Source organism: Phoenix dactylifera, chromosome 3 (assembly GCF_009389715.1).
Source record: "Phoenix dactylifera cultivar Barhee BC4 chromosome 3, palm_55x_up_171113_PBpolish2nd_filt_p, whole genome shotgun sequence".
Taxonomy (NCBI): Eukaryota; Viridiplantae; Streptophyta; class Magnoliopsida; order Arecales; family Arecaceae; genus Phoenix; species Phoenix dactylifera.
In genome coordinates this window covers 24,509,337-24,530,657 of record NC_052394.1, presented here as the reverse complement: position 1 = coordinate 24,530,657, position 21,321 = coordinate 24,509,337, and the positions used below count along the sequence as shown (strand labels likewise).

At 41.0% G+C, this 21,321-nt stretch overlaps 3 protein-coding genes across 4 annotated transcripts; 1 reads left to right on the top strand and 2 right to left on the bottom strand.

The window, feature by feature from the left end:
- Positions 1-852: 852 nt before the first annotated feature.
- Positions 853-6,481, bottom strand: LOC120110325 (high mobility group B protein 1-like). Its single transcript, XM_039125133.1, has 8 exons — positions 6,236-6,481; positions 4,710-4,795; positions 3,753-3,881; positions 3,591-3,648; positions 3,443-3,487; positions 2,984-3,064; positions 2,801-2,884; positions 853-1,160 (listed from the first exon to the last, which is right to left on the bottom strand). Exons 2-8 carry the CDS (start codon positions 4,778-4,780, stop codon positions 1,134-1,136), a joined length of 495 nt encoding a protein of 164 aa, XP_038981061.1. The 5' UTR covers positions 4,781-4,795; positions 6,236-6,481; the 3' UTR covers positions 853-1,133.
- Positions 6,482-6,907: 426 nt separating this feature from the next.
- Positions 6,908-13,682, top strand: LOC103716537 (protein yippee-like). Its single transcript, XM_039125134.1, has 5 exons — positions 6,908-7,185; positions 7,851-7,894; positions 13,015-13,123; positions 13,206-13,261; positions 13,437-13,682. The coding sequence occupies exons 1-5, from the start codon at positions 7,090-7,092 to the stop codon at positions 13,519-13,521; spliced, it is 390 nt and encodes a 129-aa protein (XP_038981062.1). The 5' UTR covers positions 6,908-7,089; the 3' UTR covers positions 13,522-13,682.
- A 2,236-nt stretch (positions 13,683-15,918) lies between these two features.
- On the bottom strand, positions 15,919-21,301 carry LOC103716538 (non-specific phospholipase C1). Of its 2 annotated transcripts, XM_008804570.4 has the most exons (4): positions 20,068-21,301; positions 17,131-17,307; positions 16,218-16,563; positions 15,919-16,119 (listed from the first exon to the last, which is right to left on the bottom strand). In XM_008804570.4, the coding sequence occupies exons 1-3, from the start codon at positions 21,191-21,193 to the stop codon at positions 16,244-16,246; spliced, it is 1,623 nt and encodes a 540-aa protein (XP_008802792.1). In that variant the 5' UTR covers positions 21,194-21,301; the 3' UTR covers positions 15,919-16,119; positions 16,218-16,243. The 2 variants fall into 2 exon arrangements, with proteins under 2 accessions (XP_008802792.1, XP_008802791.1); XM_008804569.4 differs by having other exon boundaries at positions 15,919-16,563.
- Positions 21,302-21,321: the final 20 nt, after the last annotated feature.

Genomic DNA, 21,321 nt, shown 5'->3' with positions numbered 1-21,321 from the left:
CTGACCCAACAACATTTTTATTTTATTCGTAACCTCTATTCGAGAACCATTACCTTACCCTTAAATGAATGGAGGATCAATAGAGTCCTCTCACACACCGTACCATTAAGTGGATCTAGTAGCAGGTGTGACGACCCGAATGAGCGTATGTTTGGTCTATACAGTATCAAGAAATCTAAACAATATATTCCAATCAATCTTTTTGGATGAAATTCTGAATAGTATCAAAGTAGATTCGATCTATAACCCATGTAAACTATATAATATTATATTACGAGCTCATTGAGGCTGGCCATAGGCCGATCGTGATACTTATGATTAGATTTGAATCAATTTGGATCCTTACTCTAACAAGGACGTCAAAGTTTAATAAAAATATATATATATATAAGAACTCGTGCTGGTGTATATTTAATCTCATATCAGTTGTTTATTAATATTTATATAGATCTAAAAAATTTAAATTTGAATAGATTCGAACTTCTAACTTAACAATGGCATCAGCCGTGAAAAACCCAAAAATACCTTTCGTGAGGTACCCTTTAACTGTCCTGGAGCGTACCACTTTCTCCTTATCATTAAGACCAGACTATGTTAATCACTTCCCTCAGCAGCCAGGCTGTCACATATTGATACGCGACGGCGATTGGTCGTTGAACACCATTATGTGAAGCTTCACCTAACAAGATTTGAAGAAGTGGGAAGAAGTTGGGGGGGTGGTGTGGTGGGGGCGGATGGGGAAGACGACCCAACTTGCATCAATAATTCACTAAATATTATCCAATAGCACGTTGCCATGAACACAGATACCTAAGCATCATCAAATTCGAGTAGATAATATGACCACCGTCAGGAATGCAAATGCTCCAACAAAAGGGATTTATCATAGTTTTATGGTTGGGATTAAAAAATAGCAACTAATAAGACTAATACAAGGATGAGTATCCTTTGCAAGCATAGGTTCCACTGGGAATAAAAGCAAGATAAGTGAAACAAATATACAAAGCCTAACATGGAAATAGAAAGGCACAAGAACGACATCGTTTATCATTTCAAGGGCCGGCAACTTTGACCTACGGCACAGTCACACATCCAGGCTTCTCTGTAATGCCATAGTCAAGATGTCCCCGTTTTCAATCCTCATCCTCATCTTCCTCCTCCTGCAGTAACACTCACATCAGAAATGACAATTCCCAAAATTTAACGTACAAAAGATGCTCATGATTTCCCAAAAAAAAAAAAAAAAATGACAGCAGGCTTGTCATACACCGCTATTGATTCTTCATGCAGACAGAAGTAATGCAGAAACATCTGCACCTTTTCTTTCCTTTTTCAAATCATAAAGAGCGATGCACATTTTTATTCAAGAGAAAAACAAAACAGCTGCTTTGGTTAAGAAACGACAATCAAAGCACCAAATCTTACATAGCCTGATGCCTCGTGCTAGGTTGCACAACCTGGCATTCAAGCATAACATGCAATGGATTCAAACTAACATTCATGGAAAGACCACAAGGTGAAGATGATGATGACAGTTCACTAGCCGGTTGTAGAGCCTAGAAACGGTCAAGTGCAGATGAAAACCAGACAAATCAACCAAAACATGGTCACAGAAATAAGATGCAGCATTTGCAAATAGAGTGCTACCTGAAGCAACAAGTCCTCTAGAACAAATAGAAAAGAGAGAAGCTACAACTACCTGACCCCACAAAACATACATGCTGGCAAAGAAACCCCCACAAATCGCACGTCCACAAATTGTACTACTCTCCAGCCACAAAACTTTAAAAAATTTAATTTCTTCCAGTTATCAAAAAGATAGTCTAAAGGCAATGTTAGAAATTTCCTACTACTTAGATCTGCGAGGACAAGTTGAAAAGCATCTGACTAAATAATGCACAAGTACATTAATAACAAGCTTTCTTCTTTTTAAAAGCACAGCGCATCTCCTTCAAAGTGGTCCAGGAGATCTCCTAAGCTGATTTAGGGTGCTAAGGAAAAAAATCACAGACATGGAAGGCTCAAACAAGTAAAGTTCAACATAAATCAATCTGATAAACTATTCAGCCCACAACAAAACAAACAGCCCTGAAAATGAGCCATCTGAAAAGACAGGGAGGAAGGCCCTTCCTCTTTCCTAATAGGAGTAGGGTCTATTTCCTCTTTGCTCACCACCTCACATTGCACCCATGGTAAACTGCGTCCCTCCTCCACTTTTGAAATTGCCCAACTCCCTCCTCAACTTGTCCAACTCACTCACTCATGAGCTCATATGCTCACCAATTCACTTGCTCATGAGTGCGCTCACTCTCTCATTCATGATCAACCTCACTCACGAGCTGAGTCCATACAGTGGCCAGTCATAACTTGTCACTGTTATAGTTGTCGGAGTCCACTAACTAATAAAAAATATTAACCCCAGCCCCAACCATATCAAGATCTAACCTTTGGATGAGCCCCAAAAAACATCTAAAACCCTCTTCGCTGATGAAATTCTGCATTCTTCGCCACTCTTTTGGCCCACTAATCTTTCACTTTTAGCCTTCAATACATGATCACCAACTATTAATGTCGATGACAAAATCCATGAATTACATAGGACACCTCACACTACAGAAATTTCCCCTCAAATAAATATAATCATTTATTCAAGATAAAACAGATAAATAAAGAGGAGAATTTTCATTTAGGTGATCATTATGCCTTGAAAAGAATGTGAAATGAATAAAAAGGTTTCCACAACTTATTGTCACATAATGCAGCATAATCTTAATCACTGGAAGAGCTCTAAGAAGCTTACCTCTCCACTTTCCTCTTCATCCTCATTATTGACTTCAGACTTTGACCTATCAGATTCCTCATCACCGTCATCAGTCGCACTTTCCTGAATAAAAAATATAGCAAAATAAACCAGGGACCATTGTAAAGTAATGTTCCACATGCTACCATTCAAACATGCAAGAAGACTAGCTTTGTTTAGTACTTGTTTCTTGTTGTAGGCAGACATTTGCTTTTCGTATTCACTCTTCCTTTTTGCAGCTTTGGCTTCATATGGAGCTTTCTCCTGACAATTAAGAAAAACAAATTATTTGCAATACGATGTGCAATATGAGAGGAGCCACCATCATTCAGAAGTTTCCGATAACAAAGATAGGAAAAGATTCTACTATAAAAGGCCCAACATTCACCGCCATACTATCTATAGTTTTACATTTAAATTCAACTAAAATAAGGTCAAGCCTGTATGCATTAAAATAGTTCTATACATCTTAAAGACCATCAAGACAAGACCACTTCAGTCACAGGCAATCTTAGCACAGATAAAGCAAACAAAAAGACATACAGAGTTCCGAAATACTGAGCCAGAATCCCAGATCTGCCATCATTATTATGCGATTTATTGAAAAGATTTCTATTTCTTTAACTGAAAAATAATACGTACAGCATCAGACAATGATTTCCACTTCTCTCCTCCAGCTTTACCAACCTTCAGTAACAACATCAAATGTTACTTAAATCCATGAATCGAAGTATAACTGATGATTCGATAATGATTAAGTATAGTAGATTCTGTCTGTGTATCTCCTTACAACTGAGACAGCCTTCACATTGGGATGTTCCTGCTTGTATTGTTTCCTGAACTCTTCACTGCAACATTAAAGTTGCAAGAAGTTAATGATATCCGGAAACAAAATGTAGAACTACAAAGTAGAAGCCTCTACATGAAACAAGAGAATTGCAAGGGCACTTACAGGAAAACAAAGAAAGCACTAGGAGGCCTCTTTGGTTTGTTAGGATCTTTTTCAGCCTTTTTTTCCTTCTTGGCCTGTCTTTTGCTACTCTTATCTGCCTTAATAGCAGCCTTGCGTTTCCCAACCTTCCTGAAATAGAGAAACATACAACACCATAAACTATATTAGTCCTATTCACTTCCTAGCAGCCTTGCATTTCCCAACCATTATGAAAAACAGAAAAAAGAAGCATACACAGCAACCATCACAAATGCAAAGATGGTGTTTGTGTACCATCTCCAGCAATTATTACACATTATGTCAAAATCCTCCCATATACTGAGATTTCCCATCTTCACAACTAGCCATTGATGAACGCAACCTATAAATACTATAGCCCATACATTAGAATTTATCCTTTATCCATCTTTCTCCATTAATTCCCTCATTACATCTTGCACATACATGTGTTCTGAACATTGTCATCTACAAAAGTTATGCAACCTCATGAAATACTTAATTTTATCAATGTAGATTCCCAATATCGTAGTATCTTCCAAAAGCACAAAAATGCATCCCTACTTCAAATATATTTCTAGAACATAGCCTGTTGAAAACCTCTCTTCTGCAAAGGGATCTTGACTACAGTAAAATCCTTAATGTTGAACGTGCAGAAGAAGAACCCTCTGTCATAACATATATTTGTTTCACTCATAGGAAATACTCATATAATTACAAAATGACCACTTGTGTGCCCCAGCCTTGCTGCAAATGTGCCTAGAACCTCGTGTGGGCATCTGCACTTAAACTCAGTGTTTCCATGCTCCATAGGCTCAATCAGTTTACTCAGTAAATAAGATGGATCATAAGCCATCATCACAAACAGAAAGTATTGTAAGCTACAACAGCAGATAGGATGAAGTTAGCAATTTCATCGCAAAGGTTGACTGGATGCAGCATTAAAAAAGCTCAAGTAACCTGTCATCAGCTAGCTTCAGTACTTCCCTAGTTTCCTTCTTTGTTGCCCCTTTTCCCTTTCCTCCCTTCATTTTCAGGTGGAGTTCCTGTTACAACGAGGTTCAACAAAACAATGAAACCTTGCAACCACAAGAAGTTGCTAGTTAGAAATGGAAATTGCAGCAGCTGTAGACTAATAATAAGAAGAAACAGTAACTGTCTAAGAGCAATATAAGCTATGGCAAGATCCAGGGGATGCACCATATAACTTGATGCATGTATTAACCATTCAATAAGCTATCTACCCAACGCGACAGGGAAAAAATGTATTGGACTGAAAAAAAAAGTTTGCTGAGATGATAAAGGATATGAAATAGAAGGGCATGACATTCGAAGTAAACTCATCAAAGCAAAGAACTTCCAGATACTAAATCAGAGAAAATCTTAGTAAATGCACTCAGATAAACCTTAAGGGGTCCCTTATTACTGAACTAAAAGTCTTGTGAGAAAAATAAATGACACAAGGTTCAAAAAGCCCTTCAGAGGTCAAATGAAAGAAAAGCTCAAATGCAACAAGATACAAAAAAATAAAAGTAATCCAGCAAATATAAGTGACCACATGTTTTCCTGGCATCTCCACAGCTGTAGAACGATCCAGGAACAAGTTGATAAGAAAAGGCGGATTTGAAAAAGAGTGGAGAAGAAATGCCCCCATGGTCAACAAGCAATAGATGCATCTGAATGCGGCGAAAACAGAAACTAGAGCTCTGTAGATCATCAGAATAAATTTCATAACAGATAAATTGTTCTAATAGGCTAGTTACAACAATAACAATAACAACAACAACAACAACAACAACAATAATACTAACAATAATAATAATAACAACAACAACAACAACAACAACAACAACAACAACAATAAGAATAATAATAATAATAATAATAATAATAATAATAATAGTAGTAGTAATAATAATAGTAACAACAATAATGATGATGATGATGATGATGATGATAATAAAGAAGCAAGGGTAAAGAATAAATAAATCTCTCCAGGGGATTAAATAATAAACATCGGCAAGAGAAAAGAAAGCAAACGAGAAAAAGCAGCAGTACAATCTGTCAACAGGAATCTGATTCCACAAAAGCCTCTCTGATCAGATGGTCGAATAATAAAAGGTACAAAACAATGCATAGCAACCGAGAACCAACATCAAAAAATAAAAAAAAAAAAAAATGTTAAAATGGCCTGGGAGCAGGATCAAGAGGCAACAAGCATCTTGCAAAACGCAAAAAGGGATTTTATGTGCCAAAATAATATAGACAAATACATGAATAACAACTATGAACGGATCGAATAGGCTATGAGAAGGGAAAAAGAAAAACGACCATCAAACAGTTAGGATCTCTTCAAAAACAACAAATTCAAGAGACGAATCAGCAAATCGAGACCGAAAATTGAATCGGGAAAAAAAGAAAGAAGGAGACCGAAAGATAAAAATCGAATTAAAAAAAAATAAAAGGAGGCGCAAAGATGCCCTGACCTCGAAGGGAAGAAGAAGCGAAAACCTCTCAACCGAACGAAGAGAGAGCAGGAAGGCGGTAGAAAGGATAAGAGGCAGATGGAGATGGAGAGGAGAGCAAGGGAAAGCAGGAAGGAGAGAGAGAATGATGCGTACGACCGACTGGAGGGCTCGAATTGGAATGTAACCAACCGGCACAGCCGGTTGGCGCCCCTTCTAATTGCCCGCCACCCGGACACCAGCCCGCCAGCGATCGCGCTGTGACCGGCTGCTCCCCGCTTTCCTCCCTCGAGCTTATCGGCCCAGCACGTTAGCCCACGCCAGTCCTGAGATATTTTTAGGCGGTCCGCCAAGCTGACACGCGGCGACCGAAGGGCCTTCTGATTGTTCCCGGCGATAACTCGACTCGTCATCTCAGCCGCTCCGTGAAATACTACCTACTCCTTCCCGCTGCTGCCGGTCCATGCACCGTCTACCGGGATATATACATATATATATATGTATCCAAATTAATTAAACGAAATAAAATAAAATTATAAAAAAAGGGGCATATTATAATATATAAGCAACAGCTGGCTGCCTTCCTTTTCCTCGTCTCGTTCTTTTCTTTGCCGTGTCTTGTCCCATTCCTTCGCGGTTCAGGCCTATCATCGCCCCCATCCTCCTTCTCAAGTCCCCTCTTCCATTTCAAATTTTTTCTTGTTTCTATATTTTTTTTTCCCTTCTCTTCTCTTCTCTTCCCTTTCCTAATTGTCGCAGACATCTTTCTTTCTTGTTTTCTGAAAGAGAGAGAAATCGGCAATTATTACCCATAATAAGGCAAAAAAGAAAAAGGGTGGGGAGAGGAGACGGAGAGACAGAGAGAGAGGGGGGGGATGGGGCGGCTGTTCCTGATACATCTGGAGGGGAAGATCTACAGTTGCAAGCACTGCCAGACCCATCTCGCCCTGTGGAACGACATCATCTCCAAGGTAGGATAGGAGCACATCGTGCCCGTCTTCTCTCTCTCTCTCTCTCTCTATTTCTCTTCCATTCGTCCCTCTTCCTTGTTTCTTTCTTCTTGCAATTGATCCTTGTTTATTAGGACGTGAGGTGAGGGTTCTTTGGGTCTTTAATTTCCTCGTCACGAACAAAGCAACGCCACTGTTTTTTTCTTTTCTTTTCTTTTTTTTTTTTTTTTTGCCTCCTGGCGGTTCTCCTAGACGGCTCTCTCTCGTCCCATGTGCAGCATGATCTCCATTCTTGGACGCTATCAAGTCAACGCCCTTCCCTTTAGATACAGCAAGCTTCGGCATTTTGTGGAGAAAGGCAGTGCCTAAATGTCTAAATGTCCTGCTGGCATCCTCTTTGCTCAAATGTTGCTGTCTTGATTCCTGCCTTCCATTACGAAATTTTAGATGCATGGAAACATGGGCATGTTGATTAAAAAAAAGAACTACAGAACAATATGGAATTCATGGGGCTTTCTTATGATTTTTTCTGAATATTTCTTAATGGAGGCACTATTCATCTTATTCGCTATGAAATATGCTTTTCGAGAAGGCAAACATAAAGCCGTTTGTATATGTTGCAATTCATGCATACTGTATGCGAATGGCGTAATTGTACTGACTAACTTTTTTCGTATTCTGTCCAGTCGTTCCATTGCAGGCATGGGAAGGCTTATCTCTTCAATAAGGTGTAAGTAATATGGTTATCTTTGCTTAATAATACGCCACTTGAGATTTTATTCTAAAATTTAGCATTGCTCTCAATTGGATGAAAATGCTTTTTACATCACCATATTTCCATCTATGTCTGATTATTATTTTTTCTACCTTTTTCATTATGTATGGTAGAGTTAAATGTGTTATAATAAGAAATTCTTATACCTCTATGTAGTTGCTTTATAGTGATGATGAATTCAAATTTCTACTAAATCTAGAGTACTTTTCACATCATTATCATTATTTTGTAAAGAAGAGAAGCAGGTATATTTAAATGGGTCGAGAGAAAGTGCTTAGATCCATGGTTTCTTAAAGGGAGATTTTAGCGTCACCCTTTTCTCCTTCAACAAAAACTACAAAAGAGTATGCCTTTAAGAGACAAAGGAATATATATTCTTTGTAGGAAAAGGTCGCATTCTATATATTCTATTAACCAAATAAATTCATCTAGATATTTTTTTCATACTAGCATATAAGTATGTGCGATGCATGTGTACTAAAAACAAATAATGGATAAGACAACAAGAAATAAATATCAGGATTTTGAGCAAAGGGTAAAATACCAAATAAAAGTAATAAATAAAAATAAAGTTTAACATGAGAGCTAGATATTGGAGGTGGATATGATTGCTAGAGGGGGAGATAGAGAGGGAAAACTTATTGTGTTAGCTAAAGAGATGGGTTAGTTAGGATAGACATAAAAGGAATTTGAGGTGCTCGAAGGATTTTATTGGACATGGGATTACAAAAAAGATTAAGATTGGTAATGTGCGTATCAAGGTTCACCGTCTCGGTATCGAACCCCGTACCGGTACCATCCTATTACAGTATCGGTATGCGGTTTGGTACGAGACGGCGAGGTATACCGAGTGTCGACACGGTACAAGATTGCGCACCGATATGGTACGATATGGTTCTAACCGGTACGACAACCTTTGATGCGTGTTTTTTTCCAAAACAACCTATAATGACGATCTTATTATGATAAAGCTTTTTTTTTGGAATCAAGTAATATTCTATTTGTGGACAATCTTCATAGGCCTAAAGGACCCCTAGCTCTCCTCTTACTATAGTATAGATCAAGGTCCGTCGTCTCAATACCGGATTCTGTACCAGTACCATACTAGTGCAATGTCAATACATTCAATATAGAGCTTGGTTCGACGTAGAAAGACTCGGTATGCCCCTAACCGAATCTTAGTTTCATGGTTCGCTGAACCTATATAGGAGGGCGTACCAGTGGGCAACCAATTTGGCACGATACGGGTCTATACCGTGCCGTTATGAGGCGTGCTGAAACAAGAGGAGTCGGAGAGAGAGGGGAGAAGGAGAGAGAGGAAAACAGAGAGAGGGATAGAGGGGGCTCGAAAGGCCTCGTTGTCATCGTTGGCGGGAGGGAGGGAGGGAGGGAGGGAGGGAGAGAGAGAGAGGTAGCAAGGGGGAGGGTTAAGGGAGACCCTAACTCTAACCCTAGAGGGAGAGGGAGGGGAAGGGAGGGAAACCCTAACTCTAACATGAGTGAAAGAGAGAGACCAAAAATCATTGAATGCAGGTAGAGAGAGGTGTTTTAATAGGCAAACATGAGCAGGCAGACGAGGGAGAGGTTTTAATAGCAAAACAGCTCTGTCTCAATTCGAGAGGCTGAACCATGACGGTCTTCGACCGGTCTAATTTGATATGTCCTGAATCGGCCAATTTGGCATGATTCGACGAACCATGCTTTATTCAGCATCGGTATGGTATGCTTGGTATGAGGAGGTACGCACTAAAATAGGGATGGCAATAGCTTGAGTATGGGTCGAGTAGGCCATTACCTATATATGCTCCATACTTAACCTGGTCCAAGATGGGATGGAGCAGGTAGAGTTAGACAAGGTGAGTGGTACAGATCGGGTTGGGTATAGCTACAAAAATCAATTTTCTTCATACAAATCAATATTTTTTGCCTTAGGGAGGGGATTTGCAAAGAGTTATATATATTCGGCTCAGTTTAGGGCATGTTTTACCATTATTTGTACCTATCCTAGATTCGTTCCGGGTCAGGTAAAACCCACCCCATTAGGCTAGGGTCTGGTATCCGACGGGCAGAGTAAATTGCCACCCTTATACCGAAAACAACATCTCTGCCAAGTGACAATATGTTATTCTTGATATCGGTGAGACAATGTGGGGCTTTAGATTTCTTAAATGCTTGAAATAGTAGATCCTAAGCTTAGAATCAGTACTAAGTTGTGTTGGAAGGAGGTATAGGAGGAATTTCTATGTAAGCTTTCATGTAAAGTCCATGTTTACTCTTTAAAAAAAATCAGAAAATGGAGAAAATAAGTCCTTGGAGATGCGGAAGCAATGATATAAAAGGTGATTCAGTTTTGGGATTACTCTTAGAAGACTATCTAAAAATTTGTTGGTCAGTAAAATAAAAGGAGTGGAGATTTCTTTGGAGGGAGAAATCAAGAGCCATATGGTTGAAAAAAGTGACAAAGAGCTACCTTTTTTTGTATATAAGGTATATACTGGTTCTATGGGGCTGTGGAAATTAGGGACTTTGTAAGACTATTTAGTTTGCTTAGTATTGTAAAGACGTTATAGAAATAATGTTGGTTTTATTAAATCAAGTTGCTATTTTTAGTCATACATTCATTTTAGATGGCTTTTTGGCATCAGATAGATGCATCAAAGTAAGAAATTAGGCAAAGCCTTCATTTTTACACCCAAGCTTGATTTGGAAGAGGCACCAGCTAATGTTAATGGAGATGTTGTACTGTTTGTATTAGACTTCTTGCTTTCCCGTAACGCAAACAAGGAGTTTCTTCTGAGACCCCTTGAACTGAACTGCCCTTAACGCTAGAGCAAGAGAAAGCACAAGTCCGGGGTTTTGTGATGCTTTATAGGTAGGGCAGAAAATTAATGTTCATGATTATTGGGCAAGGAAAACGATTGGTAAATGCATTTTTGGTGCATGGAATGAATGCTTCTTACATTGGTCAGCATACCACACCTCTTAGGTTTGTAATGGTCAATTTGCCTATCTATATATATGCATATATATGAATTCAGGGAATTAAAGAATCCAAAGGATATTTTCTTCGAGAGGTAGTGAAAAGGATGAAAGAAGGGGGGGGGATGTTGTTGGTTCAAATTGGATGTGGAAAGTTAAATGTGAATGGTATCTTTGTTTTAGCAGAATTGGGAGACTTGAGAAGGGGGGGGGGGGTGTTTTAATTGGCAAACATGACCAGACAGATTGGGGGAGGGGTTTTAATGGCTAACCAGCCCTGTCTTGATTCGAGAGGCTGAATCATGTTGGTCCCGACCGATCTAGTTTGATATGCCTCGAACTGGCCGGTTCAGCTTGATTTAGTGAACCATACTCGGTTTGGTACCGGTATAGTATGCTCAATACAAGGAGGTACACACTGAAAATACCTCTATCAAGTGACAATATGTAATTCTTGATATTGGTGAGACAATGTGGGGCTTTACATTTTTTAGATTCTTGAAAATGTGGATTCTAAGCTTAGAGTTGGTACTAAGTTGTATTGGAAGGAGGTATAGTTGGAAGTTCCACATAATATTTCATATACGGTCCATGTTTACTCTTTAAAAAAATCAGAAAATGGAGAAAATAGGTCATTGGAGATGTGGAGACAATGATCTAAAAGGAGATTCAGTTTTGGGATTACTCTTAGAAGACTCTATCTAAAATTTTGTTGGTCAATCAAAAAAAGGGTTTTTTGCTTGTATACCCTCCTAAATATGCAAAACTGCATGAATACCTTGGCAAAGTTGCTATTTGCTTGTATACCTTTCTAAATATAGAAAATTGCATGAATACCTTCCCTCTCCCTTTCTCGATCTCTCCCTCTCTCGAACTCTCTCCCTCAATCCCTCTCCCCATCTCCGATAGGTTTTTCCCTCCCCCTCTCTTCCTCTCTCTTTTTCTCCCTCTCCCCCATCATTTTTCTATTTTTGGTACGCCTTAGAATGGCACAGTATGGACTCGTCTCGTGCCGAACCGATCACCGGAGGATACGCTCTCAGGTACCGGTTTGGCAAACTTTGGTTATAAGTACCGATATGTACCAAGTGATACAAAGCTTAGTGTATCGTGTTGGCGAGACTTCAAAACCTTAGGTGTGAGTATGGTGAATATTTTAAGAATTGGGGCTTGGTATTATTATTGGGAGGGCAATTATGCATGTGGGACCCTTAGAATGCTTAGAGAGGGGGGAATTGGCATGCTTTACCTTCTTTTATTGAATTTTGAAATACAAAACTGCTTCCAAGACCTTCCCCATTTTCACCAATTAAGGAAATCTAAGCCACTGGCAAATAAATATCATAAATTCAATGATATTATGATCATGGCGTTTGCTTATATGGTTTCAAAGCACCTAATTTGCTGCCTTTCACAGAATTTCAACTGGTATATAGTGTGAGTTGAAGTTCCTTTTCAAATTCAAATGAACATTTTCAATTGCCAACAAAAGTTATCTTGTGCTCCTCTAAAACCCAGTGCTTCATCAGTCTGGCGATTTCTGTGATCGCATTGCATCTCGTAAGTTGCAGCTTCCAAATGATAACAGGTGCATAAAATGAGATATGTGTATATAAATGTGCCAGGACGAAATGGTTACAAATAGATAAATATAACTTGTCATTCTTGGTATACAGTAAATGAACATGCCTTCTCTTTTGGCATGTCCTCAGCCATACAGAAAATAGTTACGAGTGTACATGTATTAGCTTTTCACTGCTTGCAGGTATTTGGAGTTCATAATTGAGTTAATTCAGTAATTCAGCACAAAAGCACATCCTTTTGGAATATTTGCATTCTACCATTGCATAACCAACAAGATGAAATTGGGCAATGTTGTTGTCTTAAGCTGGTTATTAGGAGTCATCTGACACTGCTAAAGATTCCCCAGTTAGCAGTGTATGGATCACTCTGGTGCCAAGCAAGAGGATAACCCTTGTGAGCCTTCTGGGCAATGCAGCAAGGGGATGTGAACTTCTTTTCTGTAACATCATCTGTCGTGTGCTCGTTAGTCCATGGCTGGGATGCCATTTATCTTTTCTTCAAATCTTTGGCAGAGTGAATGTGACGGTTGGACTGAAAGAGGAGCGCGCGATGATGACGGGAATGCACACTGTATCTGACATATTTTGTGTTGGTTGTGGATCTATTGTGGGATGGAAATATGTAAGACCCAACTTTCGGTTGTTTTCACTTTTCACTTGTGTAATCTAATGGCATCTACCAATGACCCAGTGCTTTGTTCCAGGAGGCTGCCCATGAAAAGAGCCAGAAGTACAAGGAAGGAAAATTTATCCTCGAGAGGTGCTCTTTAAATAATCTATATTTATATGAATGTTTGCATCGAATAAAATAAGATCTGGGTGAAAAGGGTTTCAAAATTTAATAAGCGTGAAGGCAGATAAGTTTATTGATTGAATACTTGATGGACATTACTAACATGTGCAAGTTATCGCGTTGGGCTCTTACTCTTGAGCAGGTTTAAAGTTTCGGGCCCTGATGGAAGTCACTACTGGATGAGCCATGATCCTCATGTAGGTGGGAGTGATGCTGATGACGCGTGATCTGCTCAGAACTTAGACAAGGCATCAATTCACTTTAACTGTAAATAAGTTCCCATCATTTACTGCTGAAGTGGATTCTGATAATTGTTGCTTTTTGCACACATTCTTGGCGGTTGAGTACATATCATTCTAAATAATGTGGTTTTCTTGCTTTCTCATGACCTTTGGGATTCAAAACAGGTTATATCTCAAATGATAAAAGGTGCCAATATGCAATAAGGTTTCAGGCCTTAAGACTGGCAAGCCGCTCTCTGAGGTATATATGAGAGGGAGGTATGGTTGAGCATTACCCAGGCATGCAGCTTGTCGAGGCACCCTCACTAAAAACACCCAGAAAGGGGGGCATTATGTGAAGGTAAAATGGTGAGCTGCGTTCTCGACCCTCTGCCTTCGACTGGAATGCCTCGTGCCAAAATGGGATGTGAAAATGACTGCAAATTTGCCATATCAGATAGCTAAAGGTCTAGTGTCCAGAAGTTTTCGGAATTGGTTTTTTCTTTTCTGTTCTGTTCCTTTTATTTTCTTGTTAAGGCGGCTGCATTTAAAAAGCCCTAGTACATATATTGCCACTCAAATTCGAAATCAAAATGTCATGAAATTGTCTAGGAGTGGAGGGAATAGACTTCCGTAGCACCATGAATGATTGGATGGGGTTAGGCGGTGTTGAGGTTGGTTGGCTCGGCTACAGCTGGGCTATGCGGTGAGGGACCCGGCCTACAAAAAAATGAAACGATCAAGGGTTGTCGTAACTTGTTTGGTGGAGGATCTTTTAAGGCTTAAGATAGGCAAGATCTCTTGATGCTTAAGTTAGGCAAGATTTTGATGGAGCGGAGGAGATCTAAGATGAAGAGCAAGCTATAATCATCCACGTCGTTCGTCCAAAGGTTCGTTCAGCCGTTGATTTTGCATGTAATATAGCATGGCATCGCCATCGTATACAGCCACAATTTCTTTATTTTTTGGGGGGGAAAATACGCATATATTTCATTTCATCATGGTAAAAGAATAATCTATTCTGATGCGGTTTGTACTAGAACTTGATAAGCCTCCTCTATTTTCTTTCTATGGCATATACCGTTGTCCTACTTTGTAGTTTCCAGGGGTTTAAGTTCTACATGGATAACTTTTCTTTTGCCTGATTTTTCTCATCTATTTTTTTTTTAGATTTATACATATCTAATACGGATACATCCAAAAAAGGTTAAAATATAACATATCCCGAAGCGTACTAAGCAACTCCCTCTCCTCAACCCAAAGGGTGTCTCCAAAGTGGTTGGCCATGTACGAGGCTTTCCAATCTACAGCCTCATTGAACTCTCTATAAATATGCTTAGCCTGGAAAGCTACCTCCGCCATAGACCATGGCTTAGATGTCTTGAATCAATGGGTCGCACTTGCCCACAATGCCGACGATACACTGAACCCAACCAATACCCATAGTCGAATCCCCCTCAAACAGTATCGCACTAGCCTGCAACACACGCTGAGCATAACCTATACCGGCCCATGCCGTCCTTAGCTCAGCCTCTGAAATCGAGGTATTGAAGATTTGGCAACTATCAACCATAATCGCCCTAAAATCCCAGCCTCTGATAACAAAGTCTGCACCTCTCCTCCTACCGCCATCTAACACGCATCTATCGAAGTTGATTTGGAGAAAATTCAAGAATGGAAGCTCCCAAGTGAAGAACAACATCTGAGATGCTTCATGAGCAGAAATAGAGCTCCAGGTGCCCCGAGCTACAAAGATCCATCCAATAGATCTGCCTGACTAATCTCCACCGCATGACTTCAGGCTCGATCTACAACAAATTTCAAAAAAGAACAGCTCTCGCCAAAAGTCCATACATTTATGACTAGCCATATTTGACAAGCAATATAAGTCACCCGTCTGCCGAGACTACGGAGCAACAGCCCACCATCTAAGCACATGCAGGAAAGACGACCCCAAACATCCGACAAAATTGCAACTAGTCTCCAGACCCTCCTAGCACGCTTGCACTAAGTCTCATCCACCTCTCATCTGGGTTTTCAAGAAAGATATGAAGTTCTCTTTTCAGTTCCTTATATTGATTGCTGTGTCTACTGAAGTTGCTATCTTTCTCACAACAGGTTTGTTTTCCTGTGAAAATTTTTCAGAGAATATTGGTGAGGGGACCGCTCTCATAATTCACTGCATCCAAGGTTCAATAAAACATTAAGGGCTCGATGGGGAGGACACATGAAAAGAGATGGCAACGAAGATTGAAGTCACATCAAAAAAGTAATAGGGCATTTTAGTCATTTGCAGACGACAAAACAATATTATAGAGAAGACGGAGGAAAGGATCGCATCGGCAACAAATTATAATATCAAGAGTTGGATTAGAAATTTTCGAACAAGAGGGGATTTGAATGTAACAAAGTCGAAGTTGATGGGGACTTTTGATAATGTTCCTTATATTATATATAAACACCTGGCCAATAGAAAGGCAGTTCCATCAGTTTCGGCAGTTATAAAATGATAACAGCATTGACAGCAGCAGCAAGCTTGATCCCATCATCCTGGGATCATCTTTTCCAATCCTACCCTGCCATGGGGCCCCTCCCTATCCATGGCTGAATCATCCGAAAATGAGGGTGAATTATAATCAGTTCAAGTATAAGGGACCAAGTAGCTCTTGGTTTAAAGTGGCATTTACATGTACAATACCTACAGTTGTGTGTATATATTTATCTGAATTTAAATGTTTTGAAGTGATGGATTGGAAGGCCCCCCGGAAGTCCTGCTAGTGAGGGCAGGCCGCATCGTGACGATGGCAGACTCATTTGCTCCAGCCCTCAGTGCAGCCCTTCCTGCTTCCAGAAACCTTGCAACCGCATCCTCCGCATATATGTTTGCCTGAGCCACAGTCATGCCCTTGCCGATGTCCGGATAGGTGTTGAGGACATGGTCACCATTCAGCTGAGAGGCCAGTTGCATCAGCTCCATCTGAAACTCCGAGAGTGTTGAATCCTCCCTAGGCCCAAATGGCCTCAGTCTCTTCACCTCGGGAAGCTTCTCTGCACATACATTGAGAACGCATCGGCAGTTAAATATTCATTGAGAATGCATTCATAGATGGCAAGGGTAATGACAGATGTGCACGGAACTGGCCACAACAATTTTGGTATCTGAAACTACAAGATCCCATCCCTCTTTGCACCCATGCAGACGCTTGGGCACATTGCCTGTACCTATTGTAGGGCATATTTCACATTGCAGAAACTCACCAACAGAAAGCTGAACTTACGACAAGCTGACGCCAGCCACCAACACTAACCATAAGATATGCAGATGTTTTTGAGCGTTCATTACTCTGCCCAGACTCTTAATTCACATATTTCAGCTTAAGATTTCAAAAATGATCCAACTAATGCAAAATGCACTGACCATGCTCATATAGCATGCATCATAGTAGGTCCAATGCAACCAGCAGGGATATAAAAGATGTCCTTATTAATGCTTGAACAACAGGAGATTCTAAACAAAGGAAAGTGCATGGCCAAAGATCCCAAAGATGTAAATGCCAGCATTCTTGTGCGTGTCTGCATGCTGCACGCATGTATATGAATGAATATCACACAAACCTGGACAATCAGTTCGAGGAGTCTTTCGGAGGGAGAACTGGCTCTCAAAGGTCCCCGCCCATGCATCCCTCTTCGTAAGAAAATTTGAATTCAGATTGAACAGTTTCTTAACGGTTGCAGGAATTGATGAATGTTCAAATTGTGAATGTGCTGTTGGTCCATTAGGCTCATGGATCACTGCACAGGGAAAAAAAAAGTCACTGCAATTACTACAACAGCTTCAACATGAAAGATGCAGAAAATAATAAAACTGAATGCACCGCACAATTTCTTATGAGACCTATTTATAACTCAGCTCAGAACGCATTTTTCCTAGAAAGAGGAGCAATCATTCACATCTTCATAACTTAAAATGGCTGAGGTGAGGAAAGGCTCTATTTTCCGGCTACTCCCCTGAAGTGCATTAGCATAAAGGGAAGAGTTCTTGAAGCTCCGTAGATTTACCTAGTACTCATTTGAACAGAAAATAGACCGACAAACAGTTTTAATGGAAATGACAAAAGACGTGCCAATTGATGGTAAAGCTTTAGGGAATTGTTGTGTAGGTTCTCAGCAGCAGTCTCCCAGTTTTTTTTTAAAAAAAAAAAAATCAGATCAATGGAGTGTATCCGAATATAATTGCTCAAAAATACCTGGTCTAACTGACCCAGTAGGGTCTCCCTTTTGTCACCCACGATGAGGAGGCAAATAAATAAAAGAATTTCATAACTTGAAAATCCAAAGGACATGTAGCAGCATATGCCAAGATAATCCACATAGAATTCCAACTTTAGGGATGTAAGCAACTTGATGTAGCACATAGGATGTCGGTGTGAAGATGAGCATGAACTCACTTTCAGTGAATGGAAACCAGTTAGGTGCAAATGTTATGCATGAGAGCCTTGATCAGCTACCACATATGCAACTAATCTCAGTCACAACCTTCCCAAAAATGCTGCTTGCAGATGTTCCTTCCTAAGTAGACCCTTTAGTCAAGTGCTTGGGTGAGTTCCGGTTCCACACAATAAGATAGAATTTGAAAAGAATATGATAAGCATGTGATATTTTCTATCTGTCCAATAACTATTGCATCACATCACACCACCACCAACACAGATGATGCTTTCTTTTCAATCCACTTTCTTTAATGCAACCATAAGAAGAAAGCTTGGATGAAATTTTCTTTTCCTATGCATTCATCGTTGAAGGATATCTGTCTTGTTCTTTCTTTGTAACAAAGCATCACTTAGTCAAAATCTATATGCAACAATATAACTGGACTGAAATGCATTAGACTTATTAACCTATAAATTATAGAAAAACAGTAACTCTGATATATAAGTAACCATCTAATTGACAAAGTCCCCCCTCCTCCCAAAGATGTACTTTAGATATTGAAGCAATTAAACATCTCATAAAACCTTGCAGGTTATATTTCCAAATGCTTTTGTTAACATATGAGCAATTTGACCAAGAGTCGGCACATAGAGCAATCACTATCTCACATTTAAATTTCTCATTTACAGGATGAAAGGTACACTCCTATATGTATACTCCTCTCATGACAGACAACATAATTAGCTATGTAATGTGCAGACAAGTTAGATCGAGTAACATTGTTGGACCTCTGATTGGATGCTTAATTTTAGATATAGTGCATTTCGTCAATCATCACATGTATCAAGACTCAACATGACCTCACAACTGAATATTGTTTCTTATTTTCTAGGTTTATAAGTTTCCACTGACATGTGCAAAGTAACATGTAATCAGTCTTTTATGAATGAACAGAACAAACATGTTAGAGGTGTGTGATAGAAGCATGAAAGATTGAAACAAAGAAAGATTGAAACATGTTATATTGTTTCTTTAATATGATCAATATGAAGTTGATTCCATAAACAAAGTCAAGAACATTTAAATAGACTCTTCAGTTGATGTCAATCTTTAATTAAACAGTTCCCAACTTCCAGCAGAGCCAAATTTGGGCAAAAAAGGAACCTGTCATGAAGAATCCTGAAAAACTGGTAATGCGGCCAGGAAACGTTTCTTATTAGCTACACAGTTAAGCAGGAAGACTGTTCCAAGAGTGTAAATCAGATGGACTAGAAATACGCATGTTTAGGCCTGCTCCATGAATCTAGTAGGTGAACATGTCTCGTTTCAGAAACAAACAAGCTGGACCAAAACACTGAAGTGAGTTCATTGCGGCAATTAGAGGCCACAGATGATTGTCTAAAATTGAAGGGGAAAGGTTCAAGACCATCAAATATGAGACCAAAAGATATATCAATGAAATAAAGGTCGAGCATAGTGGTTATGAAAATTTCGATGCATTAGGGATGTCGTCCATCTAGATCTTATGCAAGATATAAATCGTTAAAAGCCATTTTCAAGGCAAGAGGTTTAGTAACGATGAGAATTCTAGGAAATTAATGTAGCCATCATTGGTGTTGAAGGTATTCCACCTTACCGATCCATCCAGATGGCTACCGAATTGATTGGATGGTCCAGTCCCTTCAAATAAAACGGACCTAAAAAAAAAAGCGCAACATAGGATCTCCACTCTCATCCATGACCGTTAAGTTCAGTAGAATATTGAAATATGAATTTAAATAGAGGAATTGAATTTTAAAAAAAAGAAGACTTACAGGTATCTGCTTTAGTCGCAACTGGAATCGAAAGCATATAATTGTTATGAAGAGATAAAATCAAACAGAAGTTCAGCATAGTTTTAGATATCTTAATAATCTCATGGGGAAAAAAGAGCCGCAGGAAAGAAAAAGAAAATAAATAAAAGGAAAAACAGAATGGCAGGACTAGATTGTGCTCCCTTAGGTTCATGATCCCAGTTGGTTTTATTTCATTGGGAACAGGTGTCCTGATAGGAGGGAGCTAGAAAGAATGATCGCAGATAAAAGTGAGAGAGAAACGCCCCAAAAAAGGGCTGTCACTCACCAGTGCCCTTTTCAATCCAGGGGGAGACGAGAATGGTGGGGACCCGGACCCCCAGTCTGTCGAACTTGAAGTAGTAGGGGTCGGGGCCGATGATGCCGTCCGGGTTGGGCACCCCAGAGACGGGCGTGGGGACGTGGTCGTAGAACCCGCCGTGCTCGTCGTAGGTGATGATCAGGGCGGTCTCGGTCCACTGCGGGCTGGCCCGCAGCGTCTCATAGACCTCCTTGACGAAGCTCTGGCCCCTGGCGACGTCGTGGGAGGGGTGGTCGTCGTTGGCCGGGAAGAGCTCGATGTCGAAGTAGCGCTGCTCAATGACGACGTAGTTGGGGAGCTTCCCGAGGAGGGCGTGCAGCTTGAAGGAGAGGGTGTAGCTGTGGAAGCTGAGCAGGTGCTTGAGCTTGCGGAGGCTCTTGAAGAAGAGGGTGGCCGGGATGTTCTGGTAGTAGATGCCGAAGGAGAGGCCGTCCTCGTCCAGGGAGTCGAAGATGGTCTTCTGGGGGAACCCGTGGATGAGGTCCTTGCGGACGTTGGACATGGCGCCGTGGGACGTGGCGGAGTGGACGTAGAAGCGATTGGGCTGGGTGGACGCCGGGACCGAGGCAAACCAGCGGTCGAACACGGCGAACTCGGAGGCGAGGGCGCCGTAGACGGGGACGGCGTCGGGTTCGAAGCCGCTCATGACGGTGCGGGCCATGCCGAGGCCCATCGAATGGGCCTGCTGGGCGAAGCCGTCCATGGGGGCGGGGTCGGCGGAGGCGTCGGCGGAGCCGAAGATCTGCTCGCGGATGGCCTGGAAGGAGTGGCCCGGGTCTGAGTCCACGAAGACGGCGTCGTCCGAGACGAAGATCTCCGGGGAGTTCGGGTCGGAGGCGTTGAGGCGGTTGGACTCGCGGCCGGTGAGGCCGTCGATGTCGGGGCGGGAGGACTTGTTGGTGAACCAGCCGAGCATGTGGTCGAAGGAGCGGTTCTCCATCACCAGCACCACCACCGTCTTGATGGGCCCCTTGATCTCGTGCTTCTTCTTCTTGCGCCAGATCGAGTCCAGGCAGTGGGCCGACGCCAGGAGGTAGAAGAAGAAGAGGGACGCCACCAGGAGCCGCCGACGCCGCGGCCGGGAGCCTTCCATGTCGAGAATCAGATAAGGAGGAGATGAAAATTGCCTGGTCGGCTCCCGATCCTAAAGGAGGGGAGGGGAGGGGAGGGGAGGGGAGGCGAGGCGGAGGAGGGTGGGTGTCGGCCAAAGGGGAAAGGCAG